Below are 17,516 nucleotides of genomic sequence, written 5' to 3'. Positions count from 1 at the left end.
TCAGGTTTTGAGGAATCCGTTTTTTTTTTTTTTTTTTAATGAAAAACTGGATTACAAAAACGTGGTGTGAGCCTACCCTATAGTGTTTTTCAAACAATGTGTCTCCAGCTATTGCAAAACTACAACTCCCAGCATGCCCGGACAGCCAAAGGCTGTCTGGGCATGCTGGGAGTTGTAGTTTTGCAACAGCTGGAGACACACTGTTTAGAAAACACTGATTAAGTATCTAAATCCGTGTTTTCCAACTAAGGTGCCTCCAGCATGCCTGGGTGTGTAGTTTTGCAACAGCTGGGGACACCCTGATTAGGAAACACTGATCAAAACAGAACATATCATTTTCCATGCGGCTATAATCAAACAGCCGTTCTTCAAGTGTGCCCCCTAGTGCTCTGACCTTAAATTACAACTAAAATTCCCGGTGCGCGTGTTTCAGGGCAACACAAGCCGCGCATGCGCTGATTGGTGATCCAGTTTCTTAAAACAGCTTTGAGGAGAGGATGGCGCGTGTGTGAACGCAGTTATGTCTAGTGACGGGGACTACGCGCGGCGCAGGCGGTACACGCACGACACCTTTGGTAAGGACATCACTGTTTATGTCACGACTATTGTGACTGGTGCTGGAGCTCGTGGTTTGTGTCGGTCCCTGTGTGTGTTCTGTACGGTTACACCTGTGTCTTGTTTGTACACTGCTAGCGCGTTGACACCATCTAAAATGACTATGTATAATATATGTCTCATGTTATGCTTAATGCAAATGAGTCGAGAGGTTGAGAACCTTGACTTTACCACAAGAAGACGGGGACCAGGGCTCAAGTCCTGCAGGAACGCATGGGAACGGAGTTCCTGCACTTTTTTCCATAGCAGGAACACTGTTGCCATTAGGTGTCCTGCAGGACCAGCCTTTGAGGTGAATGCTTGGGTGAGTTCCCACACTTTTTTTTTTTTTTTTCCCAGAGGACTTGAGCCCTGAGGGGGACACTTTATAATTGTAAGTGAAGAAAATGGGGGAGATTTATCAAAACCTGTGCAGAGGAAGAGTGGTGCAGTTGCCCATAGCAACCAATCAGATTGCTTCTTTCATTTTCCACAGGCCTCTAAAGAGGCCTGTGGAAAATGAAAGAAGCAATCTGATTGGTTGCTATGGGCAACTGGACCACTCTTCCTCTGCACAGGTTTTGATAAATCTCCCCAAATGTGTTTTTATTTTTCCCACCCTTTTTGGTGTGCTGGTAATGTGTAGGTGCCCTAAATTGATTAAATGGACGCAGGGCATTTTGGTAATTTGTGTGCAGGTACACATTCTTTGGAGGTTATCTGTTGCACAAGACTGGTGTATTTGCTTAAAAAATTGTGATAAATTAAGTTTTGTAATAAATGCACAACCACTGCATGGTCACAAATCAAAATGTCTAAAAGGAGACCGAAAACATCTGGGTGACTAAATGAAAAGTTGCAAATAAATAAATAACACTGACAAAGAGACCAATAATCCTTGAAACGCTTTAGTAAATTTCAGCCAAGGGGTTAAACACAGTGTGGAATCTATTAAAGGGGTACCCTTTATTTTTTTTAATTTAAAATCAACTGGGGCCAGAAAGTTAAAGAGATTTGTAAATTACTTCTATTAAAAAAAATCTTAATCCTTCCAGTACTTATTAGCTGCTGAATACTACAGAGGAAATTCTTTTCTTTTTGGAACACAGAGCTCTCTCTGCTGAATCATGAGCACAGTGCTCTCTGCTGACATCTCTGTCCATTTTAGGAACTGACCAAAGCAGCATATGTTTGCTATGGGCATTTTCTCCTACTATGGTCAGATATGTCAGCAGAAAGCGCTGTGCTCGTGATTCAGCAGAGAGCTCTGTGTTCCAAAAAGAAAATAATTTCCTCCTGTAGTATTCAGCAGCTAATAAATACTGGAAGGATTAAGATTTTTTTTTAATAGAAGTAATTTACAAATCTGTTTAACTTTCTGGCACCAGTTGATTTAAAAAAAAAAAAAAAAAAAAAAAAATTTCCACTGGAGTACCCTTTAAGCTGATGTCTTTATTTTACCAAAAATTGCTATGTTTCGCCATATGTGCCTTCTTAAATAAATCTGGGGAGTGAAGTTAATGGACTCAAATTGACTTTTATATCCACTACGGATGCCGACCTCTTATGCTACAGATGTTTAGGCCGCCTACTACGTTTTTAGGGTCCCTACACACAGGGAGGAAAACCTGCACCAAATCGTAAGATAAACACACAACAGACCATGGCCCAGATTTATCAATATTCCTAAAACCCAAACTATCTGGATTTGACTGTAACAACCAATCACAGCTCAGCTTTCATTTTACAGCATTCAGATATGAAAGCCGAGCTGTGATTGGTTGTTATGGGCAAAACCAGACAGTTTGGGTTTTAGGCAGATTGATAAATCTGGGCCAGTACGGGGAATCTGCATTGGTTTTGTTTTGTAGCAAATTTTGACTGCCCATTGGAATTAATGGTAAAAATCGTCAAATCAGCAGCTGTCCATAACATAATCCGATATTCTGCGGCTGCATTACAGGTCGGTGTGTGTCCATGCCAAAATTCAATAAACTCAGCCAATTTGCTGCTGCTGTAAAATCTGTGATGTAGACACCCACTTTCAACAAATTTCTTGTCTAATTTTAGTGTTCTTCATTTTAGAGGATAGAGAGAGTAGTAATACCCTGTGCAAAGAGTTGTCCATTGTAACCAATCAGGTTCCAACTTGGATTTTATTTTTTATTAAAAGCTAAAATCTGGTTGCTATGGGTAACAGCTACTCTGCACAAGGTTTATAAATTTCCCCTACATGTAAAGACTAAGGGCTCGTTCACACAGCCGGCTGCCCCCGTAAATTTATGCAATTTAGGCAAACAAACATATAGCGCTATATGTATAATGCCCCCCGCTGCGCTTACATATCTCCCCCCAGCAAGCACATACATAAATCCCTTGCAGCGCTATCTGTGAATAGTATACTATCAGCAGCACATCATGCTGCTGGCCGGGAGGGATAAATAGCGGGGGGATAAATAGCCGATAACTTATACCGGAATATCGGTATAAGTTATCGGCTATCGGCCCTAAAAAAACGATATCTGTCGATCCCTACTTTTGGATAGGGGATAAGATGTCTTAGGGCCAGAGTACTCCTTTAAGCATTTAGCATTGAAGCCCCTGCTTAGACAAAGCCACTTGCGGGTGGGGTTCAGCCCCCCCCCCCCCCCCCCCCACTGCTTGGTGTTTAATAGTGCTGTATACTTCGTTATCAGGGGGGACGCATATGCCCAGTGGCTAGGGGCAGGGGTGTGGAAATAAAAAAAATAAAAAAAACTACTTGTCCAAGGGACTAAAGCGGAACACAATCTACTTGTCCCTCAAGAAAATCCACTTGTCCTGGTAGATAAAATAATTTCAACCAAAATAGTACGATTCCCCCCACTAGACCACCAGGGATGGATATAAGATTCCTTTAGACACTGCTGTCAACTTAGACAGCGCTGATCTAATGGTTTAATAGCGGCCACGGTGATTGCAGCATGTCAGGGTATTAGCGGAGGGAGAGCTTTAGCTCCTTTTACACCCTAGACAAGCCCAGAAAAGTCTAGATGTCACTTTTTTTTATCACCATAAAAAATTTCTAATATGAAGTGACCAAAAATGAACAATTCTGGACTATTCTTTTACATTTACACCGTTCACCATACGGTTTCATTAACATCATATTTTAATAGCCTGGACATTTCCACATGTAGCGATACCACTTATGTTTATTTTTGTACATTATTTTTATTTAAAGAAAATTGGAAACTTTTATTAGGAAAGGGGCTTATTCACATATATACGCACTTTTTAAAATATTTTAATCACTATTTTTCAGTCTCAATAGGGACTTATGTGTTACTGGGGGGGTGTTCTGCTTCTCCAGTTTATGTGCTGCATTTTGTATCAGAAAATGCTGGAAGTTGCATTTAGTTACTAGATAACTACAACTCCCAGCATGCCCTGATACAGCCTATGGTTGTGTGGGTGTTGCAGCCTGTTGCACTGTATAGTAGTACAGTTAAGGTTATTGTGTAACATGCTGGGAGTTGTAGTTTTGGTCCATGTCAGCTGCAGAGCCATAGTCTGTGTCAGGGAATACTGGGAATTACAATTAGTAACTACAACACCCAGCATGCCCTGATGCAGCCTATGGCTCTGCAGTTGACCAGAACCAAAACTACAACTCCCAGCATGTTACACTTTATAGTTCTACAGTTTAAATTATGGTGCAACATGCTAGGAGTTGTAGTTTTGGTTCGGGCGTGTTTGCGTGCATCCGTGGGGCTCTTGGTCGGCGGGCGAGTATGAAGGGGAGGATTCTGGGGGTGCAATTTAATGTGGGTGGCCAGAAACCACTAAAAATAAAATTATATGGCACAACTGGCGCCAGTGCCCCCCCCCCCCCCACATCATACATTACATACACACGTCACAGATACATCATACACATACACTCACACCATACATATGCACACATCATACATACACCCGCCACTGCCCACCCCACATCATATATTACATACACACATCACACATACACTCACACTATACATATACACACACATCATACATACACCGCTGCCCACCCCACATCATACACACATCATACATTACATAAACATCACACTTAGACATCATGCACACATCATCCATAACATACACATCACACACAGACATTATACACACATTATACATTACATACACATCACACACAGACATTATACACACATTATACATTACATACACATCACACAGACAGACATTATACACACATTATACATTACATACACATCACACATTATACATTACATACACATCACACACAGACATCACACATTATACATTACGTACACATCACACACAGACATCACACATTATACATTATGTACACATCATACATTACATACACATCACACATACACTCACACCCTACATATACAACCACCCTTCCTGTCGCCGCTGCCTGCATTCTCTGCCTCCTCACCTGAGCCGCCATGAGTGGACATCAGAGCTGTAGTCCCGGACAGTGTGAGGTTAAATGGGTTTGAAAATCTCCCCTCACACCGGATGTCCTCTTCTCTCCCCTCCCCCCCTGCTCTGTTTTCTCCATGCAAACATGCAGCCTCCCCGTGATGGATTAGGTCCTGTGGAGACAGGGCAGGGGGAGGGATAGAGCTGTGTGCAGAGCTGTGGACATCCTTTCTCTCCCCCTGTCTTCTTGTGTTATGTGTAGCTGCGTCCTCCATCCTCCGGGAGGGGAGATAAGGGAGCGTGGCTCAATTATGTAATGCGAACGTGCGACCTCGGGCTCTGCGGTCAGCTGGGGGCTCGCTGCCCCCTCCATACACTGAGCGCCGGTGTGAGGTGCAGACTTGCTTCGGCTCCTGCGCCTCACACCGGCAGTAAAGAAAAATAAGGGGGAAGTCGGTCTGTCCCTGCTAGCCCGGTACAGGGCTAAATCTATAAACAATTCACCTGCCCGGCGCCCAAAACTACTTGTCCCGGGCGTCGGGCGATAGAATTTCCACATCCCTGTAGGGGTCATTGACCATCTTTATTTATTTTTTCTTTTTTTTTCTTTTCTTTCGTCTTTCTTCTGACGTCGTTGTTCTTCCTTCTTCTTTTTCAATATACCCCTTTTGGGTTTTTTCTTTCACATGATTTTTATTGTGTATGTGCTGCTGTGAGCTCCTTTTGACCTCCTTTAAAGGGAACAAATCAGCAGATTTATTATATTTAATGCTTGATAGCGTGTTATATATGCTAAAATCGTTATGCTCTCGGGGAAGGTGAAGATATATTATAGTGTACCCCCCCCCTCCATTTATTAAAGTTATTGTGCTGTATATTTTATGCACAACAAAAAGTGCAACACATAACAGTGCCTCTGTAGGCCTACAGACCAACTCCATCATTATAACAGGGATAAAATAACAGGAACGGCAATCATGCATATAAGGAGGGAGCATCCCCATTACCATCCAGAGAGGCCCCACCAGTAATCAAGCATACAATCACACTACCACACATCCCATTGATTCCGACCCCCTCCCGCCAGCCCATATCCTATTATACCAAGTAGGGATCGACCGATATCGATGTATTTATTTTTTAGGGCTGATACCGACAATCTGTGACCTTTCAGGCAGATAGTCGATAATTTATACCCAAGCGCTGCAGAATCTGTAGGCGCTATATAAATAAATAAGTTATCGGCTATTCCACCCCCCCCCCACACCCACAGAAGCCGCTGCAGATCAATGATTTAAAGCGAGCGCTTTAAATCAATGAACAAATCAATGTCCAGAGACCACCGCCCGCTCCTCTGCCTGTCCTGGGGTCCTCCCTAGTCCAACCGCCGCTGCCCCATTGCCTCCCCCCATCCCCGGTATTATAATTACCTGTTCCCGGGGTCCGCGCTACTTCTGGCTCCTGCGGCGTCCTGAGCTGTCAATGTGCGCACTGACGGTGACGTCGCGTTGAGGACGTCACATCATTGCGCTGCACAGCACGCAGGACGCCGCAGGAGCCAGAAGTAGCGCGGACCCCGGGAACAGGTAACTGTAAAACTGGGGATGGGGGAGGCAGTGGGGCGGCGGCGGTCTCTGGCCGGGGGGTAATTGCCGATACTGATGATGTCCAAAATCGTGTATATCGGCCAATAATATCTGCCAAACCAATAATCGGTCGATCCCTAATACCAAGTCTAATGGGCCACTCCAGACGGAGGGTCAGTCGACACATCCAGTAAAAGCCAGGAAGTCCACACCTTGTCAAATTTCTTCGGGCACCTACGACTCCTATACAAGGCTTGGTACAACGGGACATTTTATTTACTAAATTTAGCCAGCGAGACAAGGGGGGAGAGGAAGTATCCTTCCACGCCATCACAACCACCTTATGGGCACAGAACAGCGAGAAACCAACGGATTTCTGGTCTGCATAAACGTCTATGCGGACAAGAAACCACCTCATTCAGGACTCCCAACAAGCACACCACTGGGGTAAGCAGGAAGGGGAAATCCAAATTATCTGCCAAAAACCAATCACCTCCCTCCAAAATGAGGCTATAACCGGACACTCCCAAACTGGATGCTAGAAGGTATCCACATCCGTAGAACAACGAAAACATAAGTCTGACTGGGAAACCCCTATATCAGGGTCCTCAACTTTTTTTTTTTTAGTGAGGGTCTTCCACTAGTAAATGTCTGAGCAAAGCGCTGAGGCCTGATTCACACCTAGTGTCCGCAGTGCCATGAAGGAAATAGGCAAAATTACTGAAGTCTGGAGATGTAAATCTACAGTTAGCTGTATTTTCTGAAAACTGCCAGAGACTGGCGGTTCCACGGTATATAACAGTATTTCTTTCACCCTCCCCCCCAAAATTGTGTGACCCGCGAGCGCTGTTCTGCTCCCCCACCAAATCATGTGACCAGCCAGCGCTATTCTGCTCCCCCCCACCACCAAATCATGTTACCCGCCAGCGCTGTTCTGCTCCCAACAATTATCAGCCCAGCGGGGTATTACTCACATATGTCACCCGCAAGCACTGCATTCCTCCCCTTTGTTGTGGGCTGCTGGCGCCGGTACTCTATATACTGTACGCCAGTGGTCTCCAACCTGCGGACCTCCAGCAGTTGCAAAACTACAACTCCCAGCATGCCTGGACAGCCAACGGCTGTCCGGGCATGCTGGGAGTTGTAGTTTTGCAACAGCTGTAGGTCCGCAGGTTTTGAGACCACTGCTGTACGCTGTATCCCTATGCCCGGGCTGCAAAAGATAAAGAAAATAAACTTTAACTTGCCTTCGTCGGCATCGCGCTGTTCCTTGGGACTGGAACGTTGGACAGCCATCAGTCTATCACTGGCCTGGGCGGGACATCGCTGCGGTATGTGATAGGCTGACGGCTGTCCGATGTTCCCGTCCCCAGTGTAAGGCCGACGTAGGTAAGTTAAAGTTTTTCTTTATCTTTTGTAGCCCGGGCATAGGCATACAGCGTACAGCAGTGGTCTCCAACCTGCGGACCTCCAGCTGTTGCAAAACTCCCAGCATGCCGGGACAGCCGTTGGCTGTCCGGGCATGCTGGGAGTTGTAGTTTTGCAACAGCTGGAGGTCCGCAGGTTGGAGACCACTGGCGTACAGTATAGAGTTCCAGCGCTGGCGGCCCCCAACAAAGAGGAGGGCAGTGCTTGCGGGTGACATATGTGAGTAGTACCCCGCTGGGCTGATAATTTATTGGGGGGGGGGGGGGGGGAGCAGAACAGCGCTGGTGGGTCACATGATTTGGGGGGGGGGAGAGCAGAACAGCGCTGGCGAGTAACATATGATTAGTTCCCCAATGTGGGGACAGCGCTGGGCTGATAATGCATTCCCAAGGGGGAGGGGCCCAACCGGTATTGCAGTAAGGGAAAAATTCATATCGTGCAGCCCAAAAATTTCGGTATGAACCGGTATACCACCCAGCACTACGCATACTGTACCCCTGAATATAATACTGCCGCATTGTGTACTCCTGAATATAATACTGCCACATGCTGTACCCCTGAATATATTACTGCCACATACTATACCCATGAATATTACTGCTACACACTGTGCCCCTGGTATATTACTGCCGCATGATATTCCCCTGAATAAATTACTGCCACACGCTGTGCCCCTGTAGGAGTGTGGAGGATGGGCGGGGGGGGGGGGGGGGTTGTTCTGTAGGAGTGTTGGAGGAAGAGGATGGGCGGGGGGAGGGGTTGTTCTGTAGGAGTATGGGGGGGGGGGTGTTCTGTAGGAGTGTGGAGGATGCCCCCCCATCCTCCACACTCCTACAGTGCCCCCCCCACCCCTCTGCCATCTTAAACTACACATTTCATCCCCAGCCAAAACCAGCCCTTCCCCTACCTCCACACGTCCCTGCCACTGTTCATTTAACTTGGGGCGGGGGTACCAGCCACAGCAGGGGCATTACTCGAGGGGGGAGTTGAGTGGCCTGAGATGCATTTGTTTTGTTGAAAAAAATTGTGTCTGGGCAGATGGATGGCCCCCTGGGAAGCCTATACAAGTGGAGGAGGAGGAAGTCTGCGGGCGGTCTGCATTGCTGGCGTCCGCGGACCGGATCTGGACCGCGGTCCTCCAGTTGAGTACCCCTCCCCTATATGCTTCAGCTTAGCAGGGGTATAATATAGCCTTAAAACATACTGAGACTGAATCAGCATATCCCTACTACTAGCCACTTTCGAGTAATAGGAGCCCTCAACTTCCTTCCACTGGCATAACGTTCTTTCATTTCCGCGAAGGACAAGACCTGATCCCCCCCCCCCCCCCCCCCCCGGAACAAATGAACCACAAATTTTACTCCATGAGAACCCCAGAAGCCGGCCTCCTGTAATCCATGTAGGTGAGGTAAAAATGTACATTCACCCACAAGGGTGCCCTAGGAGACACTAGCGGCTGTAGAAATTTGCTCGACCCCACGGACCACACTTTAGCCATAGTATTCAGGGGAAGAGAGTAAGAAGAGCGAGAATGATACCTGTAGAGTGAGTTAGTGAGAGCTTAATAGGAGCCCATAAGCACTCCAGCCAAGGCAGTCACCGAGACAGATCCAGGTCAATCCACCACGCTGCATAGACCAACTGGGAGGCAAGAAAATAGTTATATACATCTGGAGCAGCTAAACCACCATGCTTTTTAGGAGCCTGAAGGAGAGCTTGACCAAGTCTTGGAGACTTTCCCTGCCAATAGAAGGATCCCAGAGCACCACACAGTTTATTACAATATTTCTTAGGGGGAACCACAGGAGCCAGATGAAAGAGATAAAGGAATTTAGGTAGGTAAATCATTTAAAAAATATTAATCCTGCCATCTAGGGAAAGAGGAGGAAGGGAGGACCAGGCATGTCCTGTAGAAATCAGGAGCGGGTCTAAGTGCAGGGACATATAATCCACCAGAGATGCAGTAACCTCTACCCCAAGATACCTAGAGCAGGAAACCACTTGTACCCCCGCTGGTAGAGGGAAGTGGAATGTCAGGTTAAAATGCCAGAAGAGAGGATTTACCCCAATTCACCCTTAGGCCTGAAATAGAGCTAAACCTATCGAGTAGATCAGAGAAACAAGGGAACTCCCCGCATCTGCTAAGTATACTAGTGTGTCATCTGCATAAAGGGAAACCTTGACAATGGTACCTCTGGAGATGCCACAGATAGTAGGGTCTATATGGGCGCTGCTAACGGCTCAATCTCCAGCACAAAGAGGAAGGGAGATAGTGGACACCCTTGCCTAGTCCCCCGGCCCAGGAGAAAAGGGGCAGAAACATCTAGATTGGTGCGAATACGAGCCCTGGGACAATCGTGAAACAGGCGGACCCAGGCATAAAACTTGGGGTCAAACCCAATCATATCCAGGACCTCCCAGAGATATGGCTACAATAGAATCAAAAGCTTTTATAGAAATCAAGACTGACCACCACCCCTGTAGGAAAGCCATCCCCCACTGCAGCAATATTAAGTTGTAGGCCTTTTACGTTAACATCAGTAGCCCTACCCGGCGTGAACCCGGTTTGGTTAGGATGAACGATGTAGCCAATAACCCCACAGAGGCAAGTAGCCAGTATTTTAGCAAAGATCTTAAAATCAGCATTCAAAAGGGAAATAGGTCTGTAGGAATCGGGTAGCAACAGATCCTTCCCAGGCTTGTGGAGTACCATTATCAGCGCCTCCCTCATAGAGTCCGGAAGAGTATCATCCCATACCAATCACCTATCAATCCATCTAAACCTGGGGTCTTCCCAGAGGGAAGATCTTTAATAGCCTGAACCACCTCCTCCAGTGTAAAAGGGGTATCGAACGCATCCGCCTGAGCATGACTAAGCTTCGGAAGGGCTAGGTCCTGCAGAAAAAATGTTTATTTCCCCCTGACAAGGTCTAGAAGGAGCAGAATATAAGGATGAGTAAAAATCCATTAAGACAGAATTGATTAAGTGAGGCTCAGACAATATAGAACCCCCCCCCCCCCCTTAATACAGGGAATAGAAGCGGCAGGGTGGCTAGCCTTTGCTTAGTATGCCAGAAGCTTCCATTTCTTATCCCCAAATGCAAAGAGCGCTGCTTCCCTATCTGCCAACCTCAATTGAACCCTATCCTTCTGGACAACCAACAAAGACCTCTGCTCTTTAGCCCACGCCCTTTCACTATCCGTGGTAGGGTCTCTAATATAAGCCGCCTCTATAGCACTAACTTCATGCAACAACTTAAGCTCCGTGGTCGATCTGAGCTTACGCTGACCCCCAAACCCCTCTATAACAGCACCCCTTATCATAGCCTTATAAGCATCCCACTGAATGAGGGGATCGGGATGGGCAACCCCCAAAGCCTCCACCACAGCCTGTAGCCAACCCGGGTGAATGCGCCAGATTAAAAACTACCAAAAAAGCAGAGTGGTCTGAGATTCCCCTAGTGGTGTAGGAAACATCTCTTACCACCTGAAGGAGATCCTCGGACGCCAGAGCAATATTAATGCGTGAGAAGGATCTATGGGCAGCGGAGTAGAAGGAGAAAGCAGATGCTGTGGGGTACTTCCACCTCCAGGGGTCAGTCGTGCCCAACGCTGTACGCCAGGTATTGAAGGATGAGGAGCCAGGGTAAACAGCTGTGGTGCGATCGCGCTGAGGATCTGGAACGACATTGAAATCTCCTAAAAGTAAAACAGGATCAGAGGGAAAAGACAAAAGTTTTAGTAATTGACTCCAATGACCTGAAATGGAGGAACAGAAACAATAACAAAGGAAAAGGAGCCTATAGCACAGTGCAGGATTACAAACCTCCCAAAGTGGTCACAAGCTACTTGGGGAAACTACCAATGGCAGGGACTTGGTAACTAGAATCGAGACACCCCTAGCATAATTAGAGCAGGAGGCATGGTACCCCTGTGCTGTCCATGCTCTCTTCAGGGCAAGCACCTCCTGGCCTGTGATGTGAGTCTCCTGCAAACAAATTGTTGGGCGACTGGAGTTTCACATAGTCCAAACATATGGCCCTCTTAAACTTGGTTAAGCCCCCTAACATTCCAGCTAATAACTTTTTAAGGTCCCCACCACTCGATACAACCAAATAGACACAGTAGGAAATAAGGGAAGACCAGGAGGAGGGAGGACCACACATACCACACCAGGACCACACATACCACACACACCACACACATACCACAAAAAGACAAATGGGGTACAAACATCAAACAAATAAGCAAAAACTACAAAGTAAAAACAAAACAATCCCATTAATTCCCTGTCTAGCACTAAATGGGACATAGTAACTACTATCCCCTAACACTGTGCAGACCTATACCCAAAAAATACAACTACTGCGGGGCATCCACAAAATGCTAAGCAAACTAGAGAAGGGGAAAAAAAACAATACCTAAACAGAGCACTCCTGCTACCCCACCCACATTAAATTGGCCGGTAACTAGGAAGTACCCGGGGGAACGCTAAGGAGAGTCGGAACCTACAGAGTCCCTAACAAGCTAACTCCCTATAACTATCTACCCCCTCAATAAAAAAAAAATGGTGAGAGGAGGCAGTCTATGACCGTTCAGTCCGGAGGTCTGACAGGAAGTTCAGCATCCATCTAGTGAAGGGCATCCATCGGGGAGGTTAAGAACTTAGTGGAAGTCCCATCTACCACTCGCAGGCAAGCAGGATAGAACATGGAATAGCGATAACCTTTGGCACGCAGCTTCGACCGGACCTCTGTAAATTGCACCCTTAGCTTGCGGAGCTCCACAGAGAAGTCTGGATAAAAGGATAATCTGCTCCCTTCATAGATGACCTCCCCCTTAATTCTGACAGCTCGCAAAATATCATCTCTATCCTTCTTGAAATGAAGCTTGGCCAGGAAAAGTCATGGGGCATCCGCGGAGGAGGAGACCTAGCCAGAACTCTGTGCACTCGTTCAACTGAGAAGTATGGAGAGAAAGTGTCCCCTGGAAGGATTTCTTTGAGCCACATTTCAAGTAAGAGCACCGGATAATTCCCCTCCACTTTTTCAAGAAGGCCCACCAGGCGTATATTGTAGTGCCATAGGCGATTCTCCACATCGTCCAACCGGCCCAGAACTCCAGTCACCTGGCGCTGTAGGGAGTCCATCCCGTCCGGCAAAGTATCTAGCATATGCTTAACTGTAGACTCTAAGTTCCACTTCCTCAGTGCGCTCATGTATCTTCTGGGTCTCATGGTGCAAAATAACGAATTCTTGCCGCAGTTCAACAACTTTCGTCGCCATGATGGATTGACAGGAAGTAAAGGCAGCCAGTAATTTGGAAAACCGCTGATCCAGAGCAGCTGCATCATAAATAGGTCTTTCAGCGGAGAGGCTTTGTGGAGAAGTCAGAGAACAGTCAGAAAGGATAACGGTGGAATGGGAGAGGCACCCCCATGTCCGTCTGGAAAACTGGCTCAGTGCTTTCGCTGCGTGCACAGAAACTTTAGTTGCAAGTGGGGTCTGAGCTCCAGGATCCCGATGGGAAGGGCCACAGGAGCGAGATGAATGAGAAGATCCATCATCAGAGGAGGCACGCTCATCCGAGGTTGGCCTGGAGGCATCAGCATTTTGTGTAATTTCCTATGACCACATTTACCACAGCAGCCACCCATGGCTAGCAGGGCACACTGAGCAGGTAGTATGAAAGGCCTCAAAAGCACTGCACTCCCTCAATGAATCGAAGTGTTGTCTGCAGCTATTGGGGAGGGCACCACCAATCCCAGGAATCATTCAGATCCCTCTCAAAGTACTCCTAGTTAGCAAGGCCAGTAGCAGACCGGGGGGGGGGGGGGGGGGGGTTGTAGGAATCATGCACCCGACAGTCCAGGGAGAGAACCTCTGTATGCAGGCCAGATAACAGCAGGTAGCCTCATAGCAGGGCCAGGGAGGGTTAGTAATCACCTCACAGCAAGCAGGATACCTTCAGCACTTCGTCCTAGCAGGGGGACAGCAGGGGACAATCCTCCAAACCTTCACTTCCTGCCCCGCCAGCTGCTGCGGGAGTAACCACAGAAACCAGCTAGGCCACTCCCACAAAGGCTGAATATCGTGCTCCAAGGATGGCCGAGATCCAATACTTCCAGTAGGAGGGACTGCCCCACCACTCTCTGCCACAGCCCCGGAAACGGAGAGTCGCAGCAACGGACCTCACCACACTGGAGTGCCTCTGCACCACACTGCCAGGGACCCAGATCCACAGGCCGCGAAAGCAGACTGCCCCTGTGAAGGCAGCTGCCGACTGGACCGGAACCACAAGCTTCTCGCGGACTCCCCCGGCGTTCAGCCGCCCACCGGAGCCAGACCAGCATGTCAGGGTGAGTAAAAACGAGGGTAATTCACCGGGGTAGCGGGAGCTCCTGTGGGATGCGACTGCTCACTTAATATATTTACCATCCCTGGGGGGCAAAAAACATCCCCTGGGAATAGTGAAGATAACTATTTTAGCATATATAACGTGTTGTCAAGCGTTATATACTAAAATCTGCTGATTGTTTACATATAATTATATTTATTGAGCTGGTGCAATAAAAAATGAATAACATTTTTATTTATCATTCCGCTGGAATCACTTTTCCGTTCTTCAGCCCCGGTCTTTTTCCCGCTTTTAGGCTCTTGCGTCACACTGTGCTCAGCTAATTGCCGACCACAGCAATATCCTGCCTTGGCCATTGATATGCTGAGGACAGGAGAGCAAATCCAGCAGCATCGGTGGCACCAGAAGGTAAATTTAAAGTTTTTATTATTTTTATTGTGGCAGCCTGGGCAGAATAACCCCTTTAAACAGTAACTGATCTGGTGTCTGTATTTTTGAGAGCACAAAATGGTTACCTAGTCTGCTTTAAGCAAAGCTATTCGATTTGTAGGTTTTGGCTTTAGTTATTGTGTTCTGCTTTTGTAATTGTGAATCTTTGTCTTAGTGCAATGGTCATCCTTTCTTCCAGACTTCCCACGTGAATTTGAACACCGTGCTGATCCACACCATCGGAGAGGATCACTCTGTGACCGACATTGTGCCGCAAATATTCAGACTGATCTGATAGACACTCATTCTGGATCTCATCAACATAGTCTGCTTACGCCAAGACTATTGTCAGGTAAGTTAAAAGGATGGTTCTTCGTAACAAAACAAAACAAAAAAAACCCTAATGTGTGTTATGATATAAATTGAGGCGAGTCTACCCATCTGATCCATTTACATAAGACAGCAAAAAACTCTTATGTAAGGGTATATGAGACTGTATTTTTGATTGTGAAAAAGTGCTTTTGTTTGTCATGTAGTGGGTGGATGGAGAAGGAGAGAATGATGACCTGCTAAGTAGGGACCGATATCGACTTTCTTAAATTTTTTTTTTTATTAGGGCCGATACCGATAATCTGTGACCTTTCAGGCCGATAGCCAATAACTTATACCGATATTCCGCTACTTCTGGCTCCGGTGGCGTCCTGAGCTGTCACTGTGCAGTACAAAAAGAAAAGAAAGCTGCAACAAAGTGCACACCCAATCAATGATTCATATTACAGAAAGTCTTTATTAAATACAAAAAACAGATATGAATAGAGTAAGACAACATGGACAATTAAAAACAATTAAAATGCTCAAAGGGCAAAACCACAACATGGGAAGGGGCCATGCCCAACCTGTCCTGCCCAAAATAACAAATGTAAAGCTGCTACTCCAAGTTTGCACATAAGAAGAAATACTTATACCCAATCAAATAGATGCACAATAGCAAAATGAATAGGCAAACCACAGACGGAGGAGAAGCTGAATAAGGGAGCAGGACAGGACAACCAGGACCCCACGCGTTACGTCACTCCGTAGTGACTTCCTCAGGGAAGTCACTATCCTGAGGAAGTCACTATAGAGTGACTTAACGTGACTTAACGCGTGGTGTCCTGGTTGTCCTGTCCTGCTCCCGTATTCAGCTTCTCCTCCGTCTGTGGTTTGCCTATTCGTTTTGCTATTGTGCATCTATTTGATTGGGTATAAGTATTTCTTCCTATGTGCAAACTTGGAGTAGCAGCTTTACATTTGATATTTTGGACAGGGCCCCTTCCCATGTTGTGGTTTTGCCCTTTGAGCATTTTAATTGTTTTTAAATGTCAATGTTGTCTTACTCTATTCATAGCTGTTGTTTTTTGTACTTAATAAAGACTTTTTCTGTAATATGAATCATTGATTGATTGGGTGTGCACTTTGTTGCAGCTTTCTTTTCTTTTTGTACTGCATTGTGGTTTAGCTGCTAGTAGCACCCCTTATTATTACCTAGATATGTTAGGTTGAGCCTCCCCTTCCCCTTTTCTCTTCTGAGCTGTCACTGTGAGCATTGATTACGTCACTCGTCATTGCGCTGCGCAGGACGTCGCAGGAGCCAGAAGTAGCGTGGGCCCCGGGAACAGGTAATTATAAAACCGTGGATGGGGGAGGCAATGGGGCAGCGGCGGCGGGGCATTATCAGCATATTGGCAAGGTAATTGCCGATACCGATAATGTCCAAAATCGTGAATATCGGCCAAACCGATAATCAGTCGATCCCTACCGCTAAGCAATGCGGGATAGGATGTAGGCTGCTATTCTGAAACACCACAAACAGAAGCAAACAACATGCCTGGGGAAAAATGGTTCAAAGAAACATTGAAAACAGTAATAAAGTTGTGACATTTTATTTAAGTTTTTAGACCCATTTCTGGGTCCTGGAAAACAACGTTCATGCTCGGTATCAGATAAGTGAAGCTCAGAACAATGTAAAGATATAGGGTCAATGTAAGGGGGGTCTCCCCTGTCCTCCTATAATAGAGCATATCCGAAAGATATTTGGAGATGAGACTTATTGGTTAAATATGGAAAGGGATTCTGTTAAATAATATAAAATATATCATTCCCAAGTCGTCTCCATGACAGCACCTGGAGATTGCACCTGCCTAATTGGGACAGGAAAAACACCTGAGTTTAAAACCCCACCCCTTCCTCTCCATTACCAGTGTTTTTCCGGTCCCGATTAGGGAAGGAACCTGAGAGTGCAGGAGAGCTCTCTTCTAATAAATACCTATTTTATGCCGGCGGTTTCCGTCCGAGATGATTTCCTTTTTCTGTCTCCCCTTGCGGCACCCAGGCGGGCTTATGCAGGGGAGACGTGATAAGGGCCGGATCGCGGTCCTCAGGTCCTGCCTTCTTGTCCCGGGCCGACCGGTGAGCAGCGGCATCGCTGAACCGGAGGACTCGATGGTAAAACGTCACTTCCGGTGACGTAGGAGTCCTCCGGAGCGCACATCCGGCCTCGTGTATGGCATCTGACATCACACCTGGCCCGAAGAGTGGCGGGGATTTCAAAAATCCCCAAGTATACAGGAAGCATGAAGACTTGAAAGGATACTTACTCTGAAGGAGTAAGCTCTATAGAGAAACCACTCCGCTACGGCAGCA

The 17,516-nt window shown here is 46.7% G+C and overlaps 1 protein-coding gene across 1 annotated transcript in view; it reads left to right on the top strand.

Moving 5' to 3' along the window:
- Positions 1-438: 438 nt before the first annotated feature.
- LOC130368848 (uncharacterized) overlaps positions 439-17,516 on the top strand; it is a 109,837-nt gene continuing 92,759 nt past the window's right edge. The window contains exons 1-2 of the mRNA XM_056573161.1: positions 439-575; positions 15,034-15,186. Of these exons, the coding sequence (XP_056429136.1) occupies positions 521-575; positions 15,034-15,186 (208 nt within the window). The 5' untranslated portion in view covers positions 439-520. The remainder of the gene's footprint in view (positions 576-15,033; positions 15,187-17,516) is intronic.

This window comes from Hyla sarda, chromosome 4 (genome assembly GCF_029499605.1).
Source record: "Hyla sarda isolate aHylSar1 chromosome 4, aHylSar1.hap1, whole genome shotgun sequence".
Classification (NCBI taxonomy): domain Eukaryota; kingdom Metazoa; phylum Chordata; class Amphibia; order Anura; family Hylidae; genus Hyla; species Hyla sarda.
This window is presented reverse-complemented; position numbering and strand designations above follow the sequence as displayed.